This window comes from Micromys minutus (genome assembly GCF_963924665.1).
Source record: "Micromys minutus genome assembly, chromosome: 27".
NCBI classification, from domain to species: domain Eukaryota; kingdom Metazoa; phylum Chordata; class Mammalia; order Rodentia; family Muridae; genus Micromys; species Micromys minutus.
Genome location: NC_137962.1, coordinates 20,039,649 through 20,059,763, shown reverse-complemented (window position 1 = coordinate 20,059,763; position 20,115 = coordinate 20,039,649). Strand labels below are relative to the sequence as shown.

At 50.0% G+C, this 20,115-nt stretch overlaps 1 protein-coding gene across 1 annotated transcript in view; it reads left to right on the top strand.

Moving 5' to 3' along the window:
* ACVR1B (activin A receptor type 1B) overlaps nt 1-15,661 on the top strand; it is a 37,794-nt gene extending 22,133 nt beyond the window's left edge. The window contains exons 4-9 of the mRNA XM_080939584.1: nt 904-1,134; nt 3,930-4,097; nt 4,931-5,087; nt 6,737-6,861; nt 12,645-12,775; nt 14,416-15,661. Of these exons, the coding sequence (XP_080795710.1) occupies nt 904-1,134; nt 3,930-4,097; nt 4,931-5,087; nt 6,737-6,861; nt 12,645-12,775; nt 14,416-14,541 (938 nt within the window). The 3' untranslated portion in view covers nt 14,542-15,661. The remainder of the gene's footprint in view (nt 1-903; nt 1,135-3,929; nt 4,098-4,930; nt 5,088-6,736; nt 6,862-12,644; nt 12,776-14,415) is intronic.
* Nucleotides 15,662-20,115: the final 4,454 nt, after the last annotated feature.

Below are 20,115 nucleotides of genomic sequence, written 5' to 3'. Positions count from 1 at the left end.
CTTTGAACAAATGCTGGCAGTGGTGTGGGGGTTGGGTTCACTCACCAGCGTCTTACTAGAAAGGTTGGGGTGAAGCAGGGCTGTATGTGGGTGCACAGGGCAAGGGCAGGCCAAGATGAGGTTGGAGATTAGGCAGAGTGCTTAGAAGGAGGGTGGAGTGAGACAGGGCATAAGCTTTCGGGGAAGGATAGAATTTCTGTAAAATCCTTAGCAGAGAGCCACATGCATATTAAGTACACAGTAAATCCAGCAAACCCCGGGTATTAATAGCTGTTATTTGGTCCAGGGAGAGAATGGAAGATGATAAGTCAGTCATGGTGGTAAGGGGGATTGGATAGAAAGGGACCTGGACACCAGAGGAGTCAGTCGAATCAATGATGGGCCCTACAAGATGGTACACTGAGTCAGGAGTCGGTGTGGGGAGTCCCCAGACTACACTGGAGCCTTCCTGTTCCCCGCAGAGCTGGGTGTCCTGTGTGCTTAGACCATGGGCCTGCTTTATTGGCCGCACAGCATCGCCCTCTAGTGGCTAGTGAGCAGCATGACCAGAAAGGCAGTGTCCGCCTCAGGAGCCTGCTCATTCTCTCCCTGTTACATCAGAACAAAGCAGACATGAGTGGGTTGGTACATCTAGTCAGATTTATATGCAGGCCCTTCATCCGTATAGCCTGGAGGAGAAGTCCTGGCTAAGGGCAGCTAGCATGTGTTTTTCTGTGCTGACTTGTGCTTAGCACTGATAAAGCACCTAGGGTGGTTCCAGCCTTACTGTAGCATTGGGTGGCTTTAGGGTCAGGGAGAGTGGAGAGACCTTGTGGAGGCCCTTCTGGGGGTGTGTGCTGTGTGGCAGGCCCAGAGTTTAGCAGGATGGCAGTGTCAGACTTTTCTCTATTCTTTGGCCCACAGGGTTACCCCTTTTTGTCCAGCGCACAGTGGCCCGAACCATTGTTTTACAAGAGATTATCGGCAAGGGCCGGTTTGGCGAAGTGTGGCGTGGCCGCTGGAGGGGTGGTGATGTGGCTGTGAAGATCTTCTCTTCTCGTGAAGAGCGGTCATGGTTCCGGGAAGCGGAGATCTACCAGACAGTCATGCTGCGTCATGAGAACATCCTTGGATTTATTGCTGCTGACAATAAAGGTACAGGGTCTCCCAAAGTCAGTGGCACGAGAGAGGCCTGGATAAGACACAGTTCCAAGCTCACTTCGAATGTGGAGCCTTTCATACCGTACATGGGAACCTGGGTTGTTGGATAGCTAAGAAGGCATCCCACCCCTCCCCCACAGGCTCTTCTTCCTCTCCCTTGATTTGTTCTTATATCGCACCCAGTGGCCCCATTGGGACTCCTGTGTGTTTGTTTTGAAAGCTGCCACAATAAGGAATTGTGTCCTCACCTGCCTGGGCAGGAATGGAGGCAGAGACACATACATATTCTACAGCACAACATAGGCATTATACACCTGTCATGGGGAAGCCACCGCGAGCTGACACTGGCCTCTCAGTGTCACCTAGAGCTGTGAGACTGGTTTCGCCTGTTTTATGCCTAAAGCCTCTAAAGTACTGCTGTTCCCTTCATCTCCTCTCCCCTCTCCTCCCTCTTTTCTTTCTTCTTTGTTATGGAGGGTGATATGAGGCAGAGTTTTGCCATATAGGGCAGCCTGACCTTGGCCTGGTCTTTCTGTCTCAGCCTTTCAGTCACATGGGAGAAGCAGGGGAGGCATAGGTAGAGACCAGGTTATGCTGGGCTTTTGTGCATGCTGGAGTATGTGTGCGTGTGCGTATGTGTGCGTGCACGTGTACACGTGCATGTGGAGACCGGCAGTCAACGTCTTTGTTCTCCTGTTTTATTCTCTGCCCTATGTTTTGAGATAGTCTCTCACATAGCACAGAGCTCACTGATTGGCTGGCCTATCTACCAGCGAGTCCGTGACCCCCTGCCTCTGCCTCCAGTCCAGCGTTGTTTCATAGGAGCACATGTCATATCTGATGCTTGTGTGAGCACTCAGGTTCTCGTGTTTGCTCAGCATCTGTTTATTAATTTAATATTACAGCATTTCTTGGTCACTGTGGGCCAGAGGGTCTACCTACAGGGAAAGGGGGACAGACCCCTGGAACACAGAAATTAGGAGAGCACTGGGTTGCGTTTAGAAGTGTCTGGCAGTTGTGACACATTTCCCTCTGTAGCACAATGACTAGAGGCTAGTGTCCACAGATTCATGGGGAATGCCAACTGAGCGCATTCCTCACAGAGCTGTGGGGCTGCCCACAAGCCGAAGAGCCCTGGTCTAATGCAGGGAAAGGAGAGAGTCTCAGCCCTCTGAGGAGCTGCTGCTGTCCTAGATGTCTTAGTATCATTAACAGGCTCCACCTGTGCTATGACAAGTCCTTGCCTCAGAAAGAAGTTGCTGATTAGAATGTGGCCCTCATTGGTGTCCGAGGTGCCAGCGTTCAGACACTTTCAGCAGCCAGTCCTTACTGATTCTGGAAGCCTGTGTGAGTTGGGGTCTGGCTGTTGGAGCCTGACTTAGGCCCAGGGAAGGAGGAAGTCACACCCCTTTGTTCTTGCCTTGTTACCATGATATATCCAGTAGCACCAGCCTAGAATTTGGGTGCTTTTAGTCCAGTTTTGAATCTTCCTAGCAACGACAGCAAGCACAGCCTGATCTGATCACTGTTGCTTTCTCCTCCCCCCTCCTTCCTGCTACCCCAAGTGAAAGAGATCAGCATGCTTCCCACCTTCCATTGCTTTCCTGAGGGGCTAGAAGGCCTTTGTGGGAAAGCTCAGAAGTGGGCTGCTCACGCATGGCAGAGCATTCTTGGCTCTGCAACAGGGATGCACAAATGGGATCTCTCTGTTCTTGTCACGGCCCCTGGCCCGAGGATGGCCACCAACTGGAAGAAGACTTTTCTAGTGAGACAGGTGCTGGGCTGGGTCATGATTAGGGGAGCAAAGCAGGAGAGGCTGCAGGCTGAGCTGGGAGTCTCCTAACAGTAACAGAAGTGAGCCGGCGCTTTCCTCCCGTGCCCTTTCTCAGTCTACACTCCAGGCTCAGCAGCGAAGTGATGTTGCTGAAAGTCATCCTCACTGACTGGTGATAAAACAGCATGACCAGGTCAGTGGAGCACTGGGGAGGCAGAGGAGCCTCCGAGTGCACAGCTAGCCAGGGCTACACTGAGAAACCCTGTCTCAAAAACAAACAAACAAAAACAGGGCTGGAGAGATGGCTCAGCAGTTAAGAGCACTGACTGCTCTTCCAGAGGTCCTGAGTTCAGTTCCCAGCAGCCACATGGTGGCTCACAACCATCTGTAATGGGATCTGATGCCCTCTTCCGGTGTGTCTGAAGACAGCTACAATGTATTTACATACATAAAATAAAGAAATCTTAAAAAACAACAACAACAACAAAAACCCAAGTAACAATAATAATGACTTTAACATATAACACCACAACAACTACTACTACAGACATCACGTCCAAAGCACCCTCCAGAGCAGTTTGTCCTCAAGATCCGGTTGGTTCCAGCCTGTGATGGGGAAGCAGAGGCAGGAGCCAAGAGTTCCTGTCTTGACTACAAGCGGAAGGAGGGCTTATGGTCTTTGACACCCCAAAGTTTGCTCCAGTGACATACTTTATTTAGCAAGGCCCTACCTCCTACACTTCCCAGAGCCACCAACTGGGGGTCAAGTAGTCGAATTCCCAGGACAGTTGTGGGGGGGCATCTTGATCAAACCACCACACACTTGGATAAGGGGCAAGCCTAAGAGAGAAGTGCTCCCTGTCCTCCGTGAAGGTTGCTGTGGGCAAGTGGAGCAAAGGACAGCCAGAGGCAGGAAGTGTAAATTGAGGTCTTCCTGAACCTGGCACCACGTATCACATACCTTCCTCGATACAGAGCGTTCCTTCTGTGAGGACCTTGCCTTTGTTCTCTGCAGATAATGGCACCTGGACCCAGCTGTGGCTTGTCTCTGACTACCATGAGCATGGCTCACTGTTTGATTATCTGAACCGTTACACAGTGACCATTGAGGGGATGATTAAGCTAGCCCTGTCTGCAGCCAGTGGTTTGGCACACCTGCATATGGAGATTGTGGGCACTCAAGGTGAGTAGGAACTCAGCCAGGGAGCAGGATGCTTGAAACAAAAGGCCTGTCCATCCCCGTGTGGTCCTCCTCACTGAAGCAGCTGGGTACAAACTCTGGGAATAGTTTCTCATGAGGAACAAAGCTTCTAACTATATTTGAGCAAGAAGAGAATTTAAATGGGTTTCCTCATTGGCTGTAGGGAGAGCAATAAGATGAAGGCATGGCTGCAGTTAGTGCATGGTACAGACGTTTGCTGAGGACCATGTTAGTGCATGGTACAGACGTTTGCTGAGGACCATGTTAGTGCATGATACAGACGTTTGCTGAGGAACAGCACGAAAGAAAGAAACTAAGGAGAGAACAGCAGCACACCAGGAGCAAGAGGGTAACAGTCTGATGCTGAGATGGGCACTGCCTGCAGAGCTCATGGTGGCAACATGCTGTGCCCGCCTGTCGGCATCCTGGATGAGGACCCAGGCTCCGCGCTCGGTGTGATTGCCGGTGCTTGATGGACCCAGGCGGTAGCTCTTAGCACTGTGACTCCTGGGCTAATGGCTGCCCCGTGTGCTCATTTGTCTGCCTGGCTCATCTGAGCTCTTCCGGGCTGGGGAATGGTGCAGGTATTTTAATGTGAGCCAGTAGCCATGTCGTTGTGAGGCCTTTAACTCTGGGTGTGCTTTCACCGTCCCTGTCCTCATGAAGTCCTGTTACTCTAGTCAGAGAGAAGACTGAGCTCATGGGGTCACTGGCTTGAGGGTTCAGAGCCGGGGTTCAGCCCTGAGTCCTCTCAGAGTCCACGCATTTCCTATGCACACATCTTCCTTGAATATGCCTGGTTTTGTCTCTGCCAGGGAAGCCTGGAATTGCTCATCGAGACTTAAAGTCAAAGAACATTCTGGTGAAGAAGAACGGCATGTGTGCCATTGCAGACCTGGGCCTGGCTGTTCGTCATGATGCAGTCACTGACACCATAGACATTGCTCCAAACCAGAGGGTGGGGACCAAACGGTAAGAAGCCCTTGGCCCAGCCCTCGCTCGCCACCCTGCTGAATGTCCCATGCAAGCGTCATGTGTACACACAGGAGGAGTTGGACCTACACAGAAAGAGATGTCTCCTTGTCCTTGAATGGCAAATGTTCCTTACACTGGAACAATTCATAGCAGTGTCTACCAAGCACCTGGGCCAAGAGCATAGCTACACAAAAGTGTGGCCCTGGAAGAAGGCAGTGAAGAAAGAATCTGGAGTAGAAGACGTTGCTTGATGCACACCTTTAGTCCCAGCACTCAGGAGGCAGAGGTGGGCAGATCTCTGAGTTCAAAGCCAGCCAGGAATACATAGGGAGACCCTATCTTTAAAAATGCTGTGAGAGTTGCTGAAGAAATGATTCAGTGGTTAAGAGCACTTACTACTGCCCTTGCTAAGGACCCAAATTTGGTTCCCAGCACCCAAATCAAATTAGATGACTCACAACCTCCTCTAATTTCAGCTCCAGGAGATTCAAAGTCCTCTTTTAGCTTTCTTAGACACACACACACACACACACATAGACACACACATTGACACACAGACACACAAACACAGATACCCTAATACTAATAAAAATAATGATGATAACTATTTTAAGGAAAAAAATATCAGGGTGTTTGTGCACGACTTTAATACCAGCACTCAGGAAGCAGAGGCAGACAGGTCTCTGGGAATTTTGAATCCAGCCTGATCTACAAAGTGAGTTCCAGGATAGCCAGGGCTACATAGAAAAGCCCTGTCTTGAAAAACCAAAATAATAATAATAAAAGTAAAGAAGTTGGTCATGTGGCACACAACTTTAGTCTCAGCAATCAAGAGGCAGAGGTCTCTGAGTTCGAGACAGCCTGGTCTACAGGACAGCTAAGGCTACATAGAGAAACTCTTGCTCAAAAAATAAGAAAGATTTTGAAGCAGGGTCAGGAAGGGTAGAGAGCAGACCTGGGTGGGGGCTGGGGAAACGCTGCAGTGTAGAGGGTGGGTAGCTGGCAGAGAATCTGTTCTGCTTGGTGTTTACAGACCAGGTTTGTCATCCTAGACCAAAGCTAATCTAGGCTGGGACTGCGGTGCCTGGAGGGGGGTGTGGCCCAGAAGGGGTGTGGCCCAGAAGGGGTGTGGCCTGCTCTCCATTGAGTGAAGGAGCTGGATCGCTGACATCATAGGATGGAGGCGGTGGAAGAGAGGGTCTGTGTGAGTTCTGCTGCTGCTCCTGTCCTCTGACCTGAGATTACACCACGCAGGTCCCCGAGCGTAGGCAGGCACCTTACGTCATACAGTCACACACTAAGTGTGACTTCAAACACCTCTAGAGTTATTTTCACCTGTCTGAAGTCAGGGTAAGATGACAAAAGAAACCGAGTATGAAATTTAAGCTTACCTCATTACTGTGTCCCCTCAGTAAAGTGAAGGCTCCAGCAGCACCCCACCATCACTGTCTGTGTGGTCCCACAACAACCTGTGCTAGGAAATCCAGACAGGCTCCAAAAGTCCTGATCAGAGCTGAATCCAGAGGGCCATGCAGTAGAAGATAGGGCTTGCTTCTGCTTCCCACAGAGCTACACACTGAGCAGCTGTCTCCCACACCGGACCTCTGCGTCCGCTCAGATGAAAAGAACTCTTTCTTCCATTCCAGATACATGGCTCCTGAAGTGCTTGACGAGACCATCAACATGAAGCATTTTGACTCCTTCAAGTGCGCCGATATCTATGCCCTGGGGCTTGTATACTGGGAGATTGCTCGAAGATGTAATTCTGGAGGTACTTTCTATTCATGCACTGGCTTCCTGCGTTGTGGGTTACCCCGTGGTGCTAGTGCCCCCTTTTCCACAACCTGTGGGATATGTGGTGCCAGAGTCCTGGAGGCAGCTGTGGTGAGAGGCCAGCTTGGTATTGTGTCTGTTTGCACGGGGCTGGGGATGAACCTGGGCTTTGTCCTTGCTGGGCAAGACCCTTGCATACCTGAGCCCTGGGACCACAGACTAAACAGTGTTATTCTTCGTGATGACCGATCTGGGGCTCACTGGACTCTCTGTTTTCTCTCTTTTTTTTCTCCCTGCCTTTCTCTCTCCCCTCACACACTGTATTATTAACTAGCAGTGAGAGAGAATTCCTAGGGTGCACACAGGCCAGGACCTTGTGAGTCAGAGGCAGCTTGTTCTGATATGTTCTCAAATGTTCTGACACATTCTCATGTGCCACATCTCTGGGAGCCCTGCTGTTTCCTCCTTGGACTAAGAGTGGAACGTGCTTAGGACTCTCTTAAAATGTTTTTTTCTCATAATTAAAAACCAGATCCTGACAGTTTTGGTGCCTTGTTCACATGAGAGCCTGGTGAGGGGCAGCAGCAGGGTCAGCAGGAGACAGTTTCATTCAATTCAGTTTTGTTTGGGTTTTGTCTGGTTTTTGTTTTGTTTGGTTTGGTTTTTTGCTTCAGAATTTTTCTGTGTAATGGCTGTGGCTATCCTGGAACTCGCTCTGTAGATTAAGCTGACCTTTGCTCCCAAATGCCAGGCTCAAAGGTGTGTGCCATCACTACCTGGCCATGTCAGTGTTTATGATGACCTCTGTCTCAGTCAGGGTTCTGTTCCTGCACAAACATCATGAGCAAGAAGCAAGTTGGGGAGGAAAGGGTTTATTCCGCTTACACTTCCACACTGCTGTTCATCACCAAAGGAAGTCAGGACTGGAACCCAAGCAGGTCAGGAAGCAGGAGCTGATGCAGAGGCCATGGAGGGATGTCACTTACTGACTTGCTTCCCCTGGCTTGCTCAGCCTGCTTTCTTATAGAACCCAGGTCTACCAACCCAGGGATGGCCCCACCCACAATGGGCTAGGCCAGGGATGGCTCCACCCACAATGGGCTGGGCCAGGGATGGCTCCACCCACAATGGGCTGGACCCTCCCTCCTTGATCACTAGTTGAGAAAATGCCTTACAGCTGGATCTCATGGAGGCATTTCCTCAACTGAGGCTCCTTTCTCTGTGGTAACTTCAGCCCATGTCAAGTTGAGTAAACCAGCCAGCCAGTACAGCCTCCCTCCAAATATTCTCCCATGTGGTTATGACAGACTGGTCCAGAGGCTGTCCAGCCTGTCCTCTGCTTGGCCTTTCCTCTCTGATGAAAGGCTCCTGGGTACTGGAAGTAGCTGAATTAAAAATAGCTGGTAGGTTTTCCAGAGGGACCCCTTTTTCTATTCCTGCCCTTTTCTGTCCATGATGTTAAACCAACGTAATGGAGGAGATGCTTGTGTGTGACTAAGTAAAGATGACTGAAAATTCTGGAGGTGGGTGTGACCCAGTGGTACCCTAGGATTCGTATAGTGTGTGTGTGTGTGTGTGTGTGTGTGTGTGTGTGTTAGTGTATATAGTATAAGCCCCAGCAACCCTCTTTCTACAGAGAAAATTGCCATGGATCTTTATAAAATAAATTCTTTTAATAGAAATGTAGGCAGTAAGTTAATGTGGCAGCTGTAGCTCTTGACCTCTGAGAGTCCCCAACAACCGCACAGAGAAACCCGGCTGTAGTTCAGACTTCTCTTCAATACTGAGCAGTTAAATGGTCTTCCTTAACCCTCCCACCCCCAGTGATACTTGCAGTTTAATATATTATTCTAGTTTTCTCTGCTTCAGGTGTCTCTTCTCATGGTATCTCTCAGGCCCGCTCCTGTGATTCCAATCTGAATCTCCCTATGTCTGTCTGTCTCTGTCTCTGTCTCTCTGTCTTTCTCTACTTGCCTCCCTCCCTCTCCCCTGGCTGGTGGATGTCCCACCCTACTCTCTCTCTCCTGCCCAGGAATTGGGTGGTAAGCTTTTATTGACAAGGCAGGGAATAAATGGTCAGCATTGTTTATACAAACTTGAGGCAGATTCTAGCCGTGAGCGAGCTGTACAGTGCCGCATCCAGACTGAAGCATGATGCAAGAGACGAGGGCGAGAAACCAGCATTGGAACAACAGACACCAGGCGGCCTTTACATAGTGCACAGCAGCATTATGCCTACAGGCCTTTTTAAGAATTGTGCGTGTGATGTAGTGCATGTGTGTTTACATGTGGAGACCAAAGGTTCACCTCGTATTTTTGAGGCAGGGTGTCCCAGTTGACCCATGAGGTAGACTGGATGGCTGGGGAGCCCAGGGGTACCACACTGGGCTTGCAGATGAGTTCCAGCTTTCCCACGAGTGCTGAAGCTCTGAACTGAGCCCCTCATGCTTACACAGAGGGTACTTTACCCACTGAGCTGTCTCCTCGGAGCCCTGCCATACACTGTACAGCACTTACACTGTGAATAAGTGTGTGTCTTCTTTTTCATGACATCCAGAAAATTTGGGCTAACAGTGTAATAAGGGTGACGCGGCTGTGTGGCACGTCTGTATGTGTGTGTGGCGTGGCTGTAACGTGTCTTCACCCTGACTGCATGTACTCACATTGTGTCTTCTTGCAAATTTATAAAGGCGGATACTCATATTGTCCTCATTTTGTAGATGAAGAAAATGACAGAAAGGTTAAGTAATTTGTGCAAGATCATAGAGCTGAGATTCTAACAGGCCAAGGCATGAGCTTCAACTCCAACTACCCCTTACACAGCTATTGCCAAGTCAAATTCTCTTTAAAAATCTTACCTTATAGCGCGGGACAGATGGCTCAGTAGAGCAGTGTGGCAGTGGGTCCCGTTAGTGCAGTACAGCAGTGGATCCCGTTAGTGCAGTACAGCAGTGGATCCCATTAGTGCAGTACAGCAGTGGATTCGTTAGTGCAGTGTAGCAGTGGATCCCGTTAGTGCAGTGTGGCAGTGGATCCCGTTAGTGCAGTGTGGCAGTGGATCCCGTTAGTGCAGTGTGGCAGTGGATCCCGTTAGTGCAGTGTGGCAGTGGATCCCGTTAGTGCAGTGTGGCAGTGGATCCCGTTAGTGCAGTGTGGCAGTGGATCCCGTTAGTGCAGTACAGCAGTGGATCCCGTTAGTGCAGTACAGCAGTGGATCCCGTTAGTGCCGTGTGGCAGTGGATCCCGTTAGTGCAATGTGGCAGTGGATCGCGTTAGTGCAGTGTGGCAGTGGATCCCGTTAGTGCAGTGTGGCAGTGGATCCCGTTAGTGCAGTGTAGCAGTGGATCGCGTTAGTGCAGTGTAGCAGTGGATCCCGTTAGTGCAGTGTAGCAGTGGATCGCGTTAGTGCAGTGTAGCAGTGGATCCCGTTAGTGCAGTGTAGCAGTGGGTCCCATTAATGCAGTACGGCAGTGGATTCCATTAATACAATACGGCAGTGGATCCCGTTAGTGCAGTGTGGCAGTGGATCCCGTTAGTGCAGTACAGCAGTGGGTCCCGTTAGTGCAGTACGGCAGTGGATCCTGTTAGTGCAGTGTGGCAGTGGATCCCGTTAGTGCAGTGTGGCAGTGGATTCCATTAATACAATACGGCAGTGGATCTCGTTAGTGCAGTGTGGCAGTGGATCCCGTTAGTGCAGTACGGCAGTGGATCCCATTAATGCAGTGCGGCAGTGGATCCTGTTAGTGCAGTACAGCAGTGGATCCCGTTAGTGCAGTGTGGCAGTGGATCCCGTTAGTGCAGTGTAGCAGTGGGTCCCATTAATGCAGTACGGCAGTGGATTCCATTAATACAATACGGCAGTGGATCCCGTTAGTGCAGTGTGGCAGTGGATCCCGTTAGTGCAGTACAGCAGTGGATCCCGTTAGTGCAGTGTGGCAGTGGATCCCGTTAGTGCAGTACAGCAGTGGATCCCGTTAGTGCAGTGTGGCAGTGGATCCCGTTAGTGCAGTACGGCAGTGGATTCCATTAATACAATACGGCAGTGGATCTCGTTAGTGCAGTGTGGCAGTGGACCGAGGCTGTTCTGTTTGGACAAGAGTAAAAGTGAGAGAAGTGGATCTCCCCCTTTGCTCCAGACTGATCTAGAATCCTCAGTCCTGCTGTCTCAGGCTCCTAAGGACCAGAGTTAAGGTAGATCTCATGATGTTCAGCTTTGAATTTCTTAACTTTTTATTCTGTTATTTCATGTATAAATTTAAAAGATAAGAATTTAAAAATATGACAGTTAGTTTTAAAAGGGAATCCTAGGATGTGAAGCAAGAGCATTATACGTAGGAGGCCCCGGGGAACTTAGTGAGACCTGTCAGGAGGCAGGGGTTGCTGCAGGGAGACCGCTTGCCTGTGGCCTGGGTGCCGTCGTACAGCCCTAGTACCCAGGAGGCTGAGGCTGAGGACTGAGACGTAACAAGACTGCCTCAGAGCAGGACACTGGGGTAGAAGGACACCTACTGCGCAGTAGACAGCCTGCGTCACACACACAAATCCAAATCAGAGTTCAGATGCCACTGTCATAATGCGTCCCTGAGTCTCTTCAGCTTAGATCTCCCTGAATTGTTTTCTCTTCGCTATAGTGGAGAATCCAGTCAAATGTCCTACAGTTTCCTGAACTACAGTTCACAGATTTCCCCTTTGGAGTCCACATGGCCTCCTGTTCCTGATGTTTCCTGTGAATTGGTAGTGTGACCCTTCAGTGAATGTCACATCTGGGTGGGAGATTGTTTGTTTATTTGGTGCAAAAATGTTTCAGGGCTTTAGTCTTTAGGGTTTCTAATACCAAGTGCAGAAGGTTGGAGAATGTCTTCTCCCTTTGTGATGTTGACAACCAAGATGACCATTTACAAATCCAGAATGACTAAAGGCTAAAATCCGACACACCAGCATTTATTCAAGGTTATTTACCTTCTGCAAGTTGGCTGCTTTTGTTCTTGTGAAGGAAGACCTCACCACAGGGTATGTTGGCCTGAACCCTCCTCACCTTAGGTTCAAGGCCAGCCTAAATTGCATAAGGAGACCCTGTCTCAAGCTAAAAGGGGAAAATCAATAAAGAACAGTGTATGCTCGGAGTGGGAAAGACAGGAGCCACCTGGTTCCCTTGGGTACTCGGGGTTCCAGAATAACTCTCAGCACCCAATGAATGTGGAGGAACTTTCTTCTAACATTGTTAGGAACCAATGAGTTCCCAATCAGTGGGGTGATGCATGCTTAAGGCAAGAGGATGTGAGTTCAAGTCTAACCTGGTCTACTTAGGGAGTTCCAGGACAGCCAGGACTATGTAGAGAGACCCTGTCTCAAAATAAAATAATAAAAGAAAAATAGAAAAAAAAATGTTCCTTTCAGATTTCTTAGTCTTATTTAGATTTTATCAGTTTTGGGCAGTTGGAAAATGCTCAAGTGACCCTAGGAGTCTGAAGGTTTTTTTTTTTTTTAATGAATAAAGACTTTTGAGGGCTACAGTTGTCAAGTTTTGTTTTTACTTTGTTTCTGTTTGAAATGGAGCTATGAAACTCTTGAACCCAATCCTCCTGCTCCAGCCTCCCGTATACCAGAACCAGACACCCTGACTACTGTGTTTGGCTGGGCTCCTGCACATCCTGACACTGTGCCTGGAATCAGCCGCCTTCCCCACAGGAACCCGGTGTATTTCAGTGAGAAATCGTAACATAGCTCAGAGTATGGCTGTCCTTTCTGCTGTCGCTGACTAGGTTGTTCTCTCCTCTCTAGGAGTTCATGAAGAGTATCAACTACCATATTATGACTTAGTGCCCTCGGACCCTTCCATTGAGGAAATGCGAAAGGTTGTCTGTGACCAGAAGCTACGGCCCAATGTCCCCAACTGGTGGCAGAGTTATGAGGTAGGAGCGTAACATGTGTAGCTTCTTTACCTGCCAAGTTTCTCTGATAAAAAACATATTTTTTAAATGGGCCGTCTCCCAGTTTGACTTTTGAATATACCCGTTATCTGTAAATGCAAAGTGAAAACCTTTGTTTTTATCATTAACACGGTGCTACAGCTAGAAAAGTCCACGCCTGGCCCTGTGCTGTATGCCAAGCATCCGCAGCAGGCGCAGGTAGAACAGTATGCAGGCTCATTGCAAATGGAAGGCGGGTAGGAAGCATGCGAGAACGTCCTGTTCAGGTGTGGTCCTGGCCCCTGCTCTGTAGATGTGTGTGGACATTCTTGGCTCTGAGGACCCAGAGTCACAACAGCTCCTGTCCAGGCATTTCAGGTCGAGGTACTCACTTCCGGGTGCTGCATGACGTTTCTGACGGTGGTCACTTTCCTGGCCATTGTGCAGATTAAACCTTGGAGGTGATGGCATAGAGAAAAGTGAGCTCCCTGCCACAGGGAGGAAGTGAAGGCAGGACAGACAAGAACAAGCCGAAGCGGGGAAGCCTGCCAGTGGCCTTGGCCTTGGGCAAGCCTGGCATCCTTCTTCTTGGTGGCTCAAACAGACCTGTCAGACTAGAAAAGTGGCCCTGAAGCCAGCAGCTAGGGAGATGCAGCTGTGGCGTTCAGACTAGGTTCCCCCAAAAGAGGCAGGCCTGAGATAGAGGCCTTTGTAGAAAATACAGATCAGAGGTGGGGGGATGTGGAGGAGAGAGTGGGAGGGGGGAACTGTGGGGGGGGAAGAGTGTGAAGGGAAGGATATAAAGAGAAGAGGGGGGAAAGCGTGTGGAGAGAGAATGTGGGGGGAAGAGTGTGCAGGGGTTGGAGTTAGCAGGGAGAACTTGAATTCCAGTCACAAAGCACATGGGATGGGGAGGCACTTGAAGGAAGAGTGTTATGATGACCCTAACTGGCGTGGGCACTAGAGTGCTGCGGAGGACAGGGAGACCCGTCTTCCCAGCAGGGGCACAGGCTCTTTCGCTCACAACATTGATTTATTTCTGCAGCTTCATTGTAACACACACAGCATTTACCCCTGCTGACTTCACATCTAGGCTGGGAAGTACCAGGTCCAGCCACTCAGCACATCTTGTTTACACATTTGCCTTATGACTGTGTGAGAGCATTCCAGGTCAACTCTGGGCAGGTTTCCGGTGTAGGGCACAGCTTTGCTAATTCTGAAAACTATTCAGAGTTAGGGCCTTCTCTTCCAACCTCCGTGCCCTTCCCTCTACGGAGAGTAAGCCTCTACCTTTAAAGAGCCTGGCCACTAGAGGGCATTTCTGTGCCTAGGAACCCAACTGAGGTTTAGCCAGTGCCTACCAGTTGGTTGTAGTTGCATAAGAGAATAGCATTTCCAAAATGCTTGGGTACCTTGGATTTAGCTGAGGGGGGATGGGAAGAACCAGCCGTCAGCTGCTGCCTGTTTCACTCTTGCACCTCTGCCCCTTAAAGAAGGGAAAGCCTAGGAAACAGGCTTCAAAACATGGTAGAGTGGATCTGACCTGATGGACAGGCAGGCTGCGGAGTGAGCCAGTGCCAGTGGCCAAGGCTGCGGGCCTCTCACTGCGGGCCTCTCACTGGGTCTCACTGTGGTCTCTCCAGGCCTTGCGAGTGATGGGGAAGATGATGCGGGAGTGCTGGTACGCCAATGGTGCTGCCCGCCTGACAGCACTGCGCATCAAGAAGACTCTGTCCCAGCTGAGCGTGCAGGAAGACGTGAAGATTTAAGCTGTTCCTCTGCCTACACAAAGGACCTGGGCAGTGAGGATGACTGCAGCTGCTGTGCAAGTGCCGTGGAGGCCTACCTCTTGTTTCTGCCCAACCCTCTGGCCAGAGCCCTGGTCTGCAAGAGGGACAGAGCCTGGGAGACGTGCACACTCCCTATTGGGTTTGAGACAGACAGTTTTCCATTTACCTCCTGATGGCAGAGAGACTCTGAGAGCAAATTATGTAGACAACTCGATGCCACAGTTCACCTGCGTGTGGTGGGAAGTACAGAAAGCCCAATGCATCTGGCATGTTGCCAGGAGTGATGGAGGGGTGCTGGGCTCGCCCAGGAGCAGCCCCATACCTTGTGGTCCACTGGGCTGCCGGTTTTCCTCCAGGGACCAGTCAACTGGCAGATACTGAGAGGAACCGGAAGTATCCTCCCTCCTTCCCAGAGGCAGTCCTGAGCCATGCCCATCCCCTTCTCCTCATGGACATCTGGAGGGACTGCCCCTAGAGACACAACCTGCTGCCTGTCTGTCCAGCCAAGTGCGCATGTGCCGAGGTGTGTCCACATTGTGCCTGGTCCGTGCCACACCCGTGTGTGTGTACGTGTGTGTGTGCGTGTGTGTGTGTGTGTGTGTGTGTGTGTGTGTGTGTGTGTGTACACTTACCTGCTTGAGCTTTCTGTGCATGTTCAGGCCAGGGTGTGGTGGCCATACTGTCTCTGAGTGCTGCTGCCTGTCAGTGAGCGACATGTAGTTAACTGGTGCCCTCCTGAGGTGTCTCCTGCCCCCAGCCCCTGTCAGGGAGGCCCTCTCCTCTCAGCAGCTGCTTGCCCACCCTGTGTCACAGGCCCTCCTCTTCCATTTCAGACCAGAACCAAAGCTGGCCCACTTGTCCGTGGTAGGAGAGGCTTTGGGTCAGAATGAGGAGACTCGGTGAGCAGAGAAAATGTTGGTGGAAGTTTTGGGTGTTGTGTTTCAGCGTTAGCCATGGGAAATGAGCCAGCCCAAGGGCATCTTCCTCAACAGCCGTGAGGAAGGGCCGAGGCCGAGGAATCTGAAGCCAGAGCTTGGGACCCAGATTGGAATGTAACATCTGTTTGTCCCACCCCAGAGTCTGCAAACTGCAGTGTATATTTTTGGTGGTGGTGGCGGTGGTGGGTTTGGGGCGGGGAGGGATAGGCTGTAGGGTGTGGGGAGGGAGGCTTGGGTGGGAGGGAGGCATCTGCATGGGCCGCCATTTACTGGATTCTCCGATCAGGGTAGAGGGAAGGTGAGAGGTTTGCATCCACTTCAGGGTCCCTACTGAGGAGAGAGGTCTGCGCTGAGTATGGTGTTTAACCTAAGTGTAGTATTTAACGAGTTCTAGAAGCCTGGCTGTGGGTGGTGATTGGTCAGCATATTTAGGTATATAATAACTTTGAAGCCATAACTTTTAACTGGAGTGGTTTATTTTAATTCATTTTATTTTATTTTGGGGGAAGGGTCTGGATTTTAACTTTAATATTGTTATGTTTTGTAGGAGAACCATCTCTGTGACAATTACCTCTCAGTCTATTTGTTTTTAAAGAAATCCCTATAACAAACAAAACAAATTCTCTAGACTCAAACGCACATAGTTCAGTCACTGGAAACGCTAGTCTTTGCACCTGAGCCTGATCCGGCTGAGCAGTGGGGGCCACTTCTCCCCGTGGGGGCTCACTGCCTTGTTCTCCCTGCACACCGACCCCGTCCCATGAGTACCCTGGCCTTCTGTGCGTTGTCCAGCTGGCTGCACCCCTTGCACCCTTTTCAGACGTTTGCTCAGCAACTTGGGGTTGCGTGCCTACTGGGCACTGGCTCTCGGAGGGTCTCCCTCGAGTGGGACAGGCTTGGGCGCTGCTCCTCAAGTATTGGAGGGAGAACTGGATCCTGGGAGTGGATGAGCACCCGCTTTGAGAAGCTCGTGGCTAGTCCTGGGAGCCTTTATGAGCTAGAATCACTGTTCTTAAAGACCACCGAGGAAAGGGGACGGGAAGGGAGGAGCCCCTGGCAAGCAGTGTGGCCTGGAGACTATCATTTATCATGAGCCCTTCCTGCCCCGGGGAAGGCATGAGTATATACGGGGAAACTGTCTCCTCCAGCTTCTCCTGCCTTGGTCTCCATGTTAGCCTTTCTGTTTATTTCCTGGTGTATAACTTCTTTCCTTGCTTTAAAGGGATCTTCCTTTAATTCCTTGGGCCAATTCACTGGCCACTGAACAGAGTCCCTTGAGTCTCAACTGTGTCTTTGGGGGAACCTCCTTACCCACCCCTGCTGACCTCCCACTTCTGACCCTGCAGCGGAGTCTCCGTGATTACAGGTGATTGGATGTTAGGGTCCTCTCTGCCTCTGTTACCTGCCAGCAACAGCCCCACAGCGACCCCCACACCACCGGACTGCTCCCAGGAGACACTTCTGCCCTCTGTGCAGCTCGGCAGCCTCTCAGGAAGACTTGAGCAGGTTTTGGGGACTCCTCTCCCACCCCATCAGTCTCTATGCTAAACTGAGACGGGAGGGGCTGAAGCTGTGGTTTGGCTCCCTGAGGCCGCCCTGACCCACAGGGCCACCTGCACCTCTGGGTTCTGGATCCACAGACCAAGTCTAAGCCGTTCTTAAGCCTCCATCAAGGCCCTTGAATGGCGTTCTCGGTACTTCTGTTTGTTTTTTGTACAATTGATTAGAAAAACTGTAAAATAGCCACTTAGACACTTTACCTCTCTGGTATGCAAATGTAAATATATTGTAATATAGGAAATTTTTGTTTAATATAAGAAGGAGCCTGTCCAGTTTCTGCTGTACATTATTAAAGTTTATTCACAGAGCTGCTCCGACCCCATCTGCCTTCCATGTGTAATTTGCCCTGGGCTTGGCCAGAGTGGGACACGGGGCCCCTGTGAGCTGCGCTTGAGCAGATTCCTTTACTGCTGACCTGGATGTTTAGGCCTGGGTTGTCTGTTTATAAAAAGAGAATTGATTCTGGTTAGTCACGGACCACTCACTCTCCAAGGCAGTGAGAGACTCTCCAGCGACTGGAGTGAGTCTGAGTCCTGCGGTACTCAGGAGATGGAGGTGAGTCTGCATGGCTTTGCTGGAATCCTCAGCGCATGGATGGTTGGGCCTGGGAGAGCAGAGGTGGACTGAAGTTCCATGCAGCAGCCAACCTTATTCAGAGCATCATCAGACAGTTCATACTCTGGGAGTTAAGGGTCACCAGAGTCAAGTTCTCATCAATTGGAACTGCACATAACAAGAACATGTTTTTCATGGGAGGCATATAAACAAGTAACAATAACCACTTGTAATGAATAAATAGTCCAAAGTAAACTCCTGTCTGCCTCGCCTGAGAGGCACATTCTGAGAACTATGCCGAGTTTTTTGAAGAAACTAAGGTCATCAGACTCTTGTTTTCTTGGATATTTCTTGAAAGCACTCAATTCTCACGTGGCTCCATTCTTGGACAGTGTTCTGAGAGCTCGGTGTAACAAGTGATATGATATTTGCATCTGTCCCTGCAGGTAACTGTAGGTCACATGCACCATGCTCATCCTGCAGGTAACTCACGCACCTGCCCACTGCTTCCGGCTTTTACAGGTTAGGAGTTCCGGCTATTATCCAAGCTGAGATGTAAAGGTGACTACCATTGGTCTGACCTGTTACCCTTCTTCCTTCAGAGGTTTGTATGACCTCAGTCCTGACCTTGCAGACCATCCTATGGCTGATCAGCCTCTTGCCTGCCCATCCTGGGCTTAGACATGGTTTGCAGAGTCAGCTTTGCCCACCTGAAAATCAGAACAGCAGCCATTCTGGCCCCTCTTCACACAGTCTTGAAGGTTACTGTGCCACCAAAGACTCATTTGAAGAGTGAATCACTTGTTTTCTTTTTCACAACAGTTTTTGACCCCTGAGCCATGTGTGTTTGGGTTTTCACAGTCCTAGGAATCTGCTTGCTAAACACAAAGCAAAATTAGGAGTAATATGGTTCAAGCCACTGATGTGACAGGATGGGACATGGCAGACATGGAAGGGCTTTGAATTAAGCCAGCATTGGTATAGCTAGGGTTGTGCAGAAAGATGAGCAATTGGAAGTGTTTAGAGGAAGAGGCATTGAATCCATTGTGAGGGCTAGCAAATCAAAAATTAGAAAAGTGGCCAACAGGCCAGCTCCCAGGGGACAATTGAAGCTACAATCTTGAACTTAAGGCAGAATCCTCCCCTGGGTGTCTCAATTTAAGGCTTTCAGCTGTACAACCCCCCCCCCCCCACACACACACGCATTTGCTGTGGTTCAGGCAAAGGTACATGTTAGAAGCTTGGCTGCCAGTCTCCAGGGGCACTGGGAGGTGGGAATTTAGGCCGGCCGGTGGGAGGATTTTAGGTCATTGGGAATGTGCCCTTGTATTAGTTACTGTTTCTTTGTTACAAAAACTAGCATAAGCCATGGTGGCGCACACCTTTAGTTCCAGCATTTGGGAGGCAGAGGCAGGCAAGACTACATTGGGAAACCTTGTATCAGCCAGGGGGAAAGGTTGTCTGGGTTGGTGATGCCAGTGCAGTCTGTCCTGACCGCAAGGGTTTGAGGGTGCAGCTGGTCATACTGCTTACTGCAGCCAGAGCTCATGCTCCGCTCAGCTTTGCCTCTCCTTAGCCCAGGGGATGGTGTAGCCAACAGCAGGAAGATGATCCTTCATGGCCAGGCTCAGAGTCTTGTTTTCTAGATGCTGTCAAATTTATACTATTAGCCTGCACAGCTTCCATAACAGACCGTGGTACCCATTCTTTTTTGTCTTGTTTGTGATTTTTGCTTATTTCTTTGTTTTTTGTTGTTGGTTTTAGTGTCTGTCTGTCTGTGTTTTTTTTCCCCCCACAGGGTTTCTCTATATAGCCCTATCTGTCTTGGAATTTGTTCTATAGACCAGGCTGGCCTCAAACTCAGAGATCCCAGCACCCACATGGCAGCTCACAAGTATCTGTAACTCTAAGAGCTGATGATGCAGACAAAGCACCAAAGCACATGCAATGAAAAATAAATTATTATTGTATCAAACAAAAACTCCATGGATGTAAATGTTAGTCACATCAAAACATTCTTTCACAGAAACGTCTGTGTTGATATTTGACCAAACAACTGAGCTCTATAGCTTGTAAGGTGGAGGGTCCTGGGACTAGCCAACAGAAGACCGACCCTTTTCAGGATGTTTCTTGGAAGCCACAGATGAGGGTGTGGGCTCTAGAGGTTTACAGGACAGGTGAGCTTTTGGGTATTTCCTGAGCATCCTTAGGACTTAAGGTACAGTCAGAATACAGACATGTAAGCCATGGCCCCTGGCTTCAAGGAGTGCTTAATCTAGACAGGTCACACTTGTACAAATGTAAGGCAGATCAGGGCAAGCTCTGTTATAGAGCAATATACCAGGCATCCCAGAACTGCCACTGAGGTATCCAGGGAAGCAAGGACAGGGCCTTCCAGGGGTTCCCTTCTACAGAACAGATGGCTACTAAGAGGGGGGTAGGTGCCATGATCAGGACACTGTGGACAACAAAAGAGAAAGGAAGTTGGGGTAACATTTTA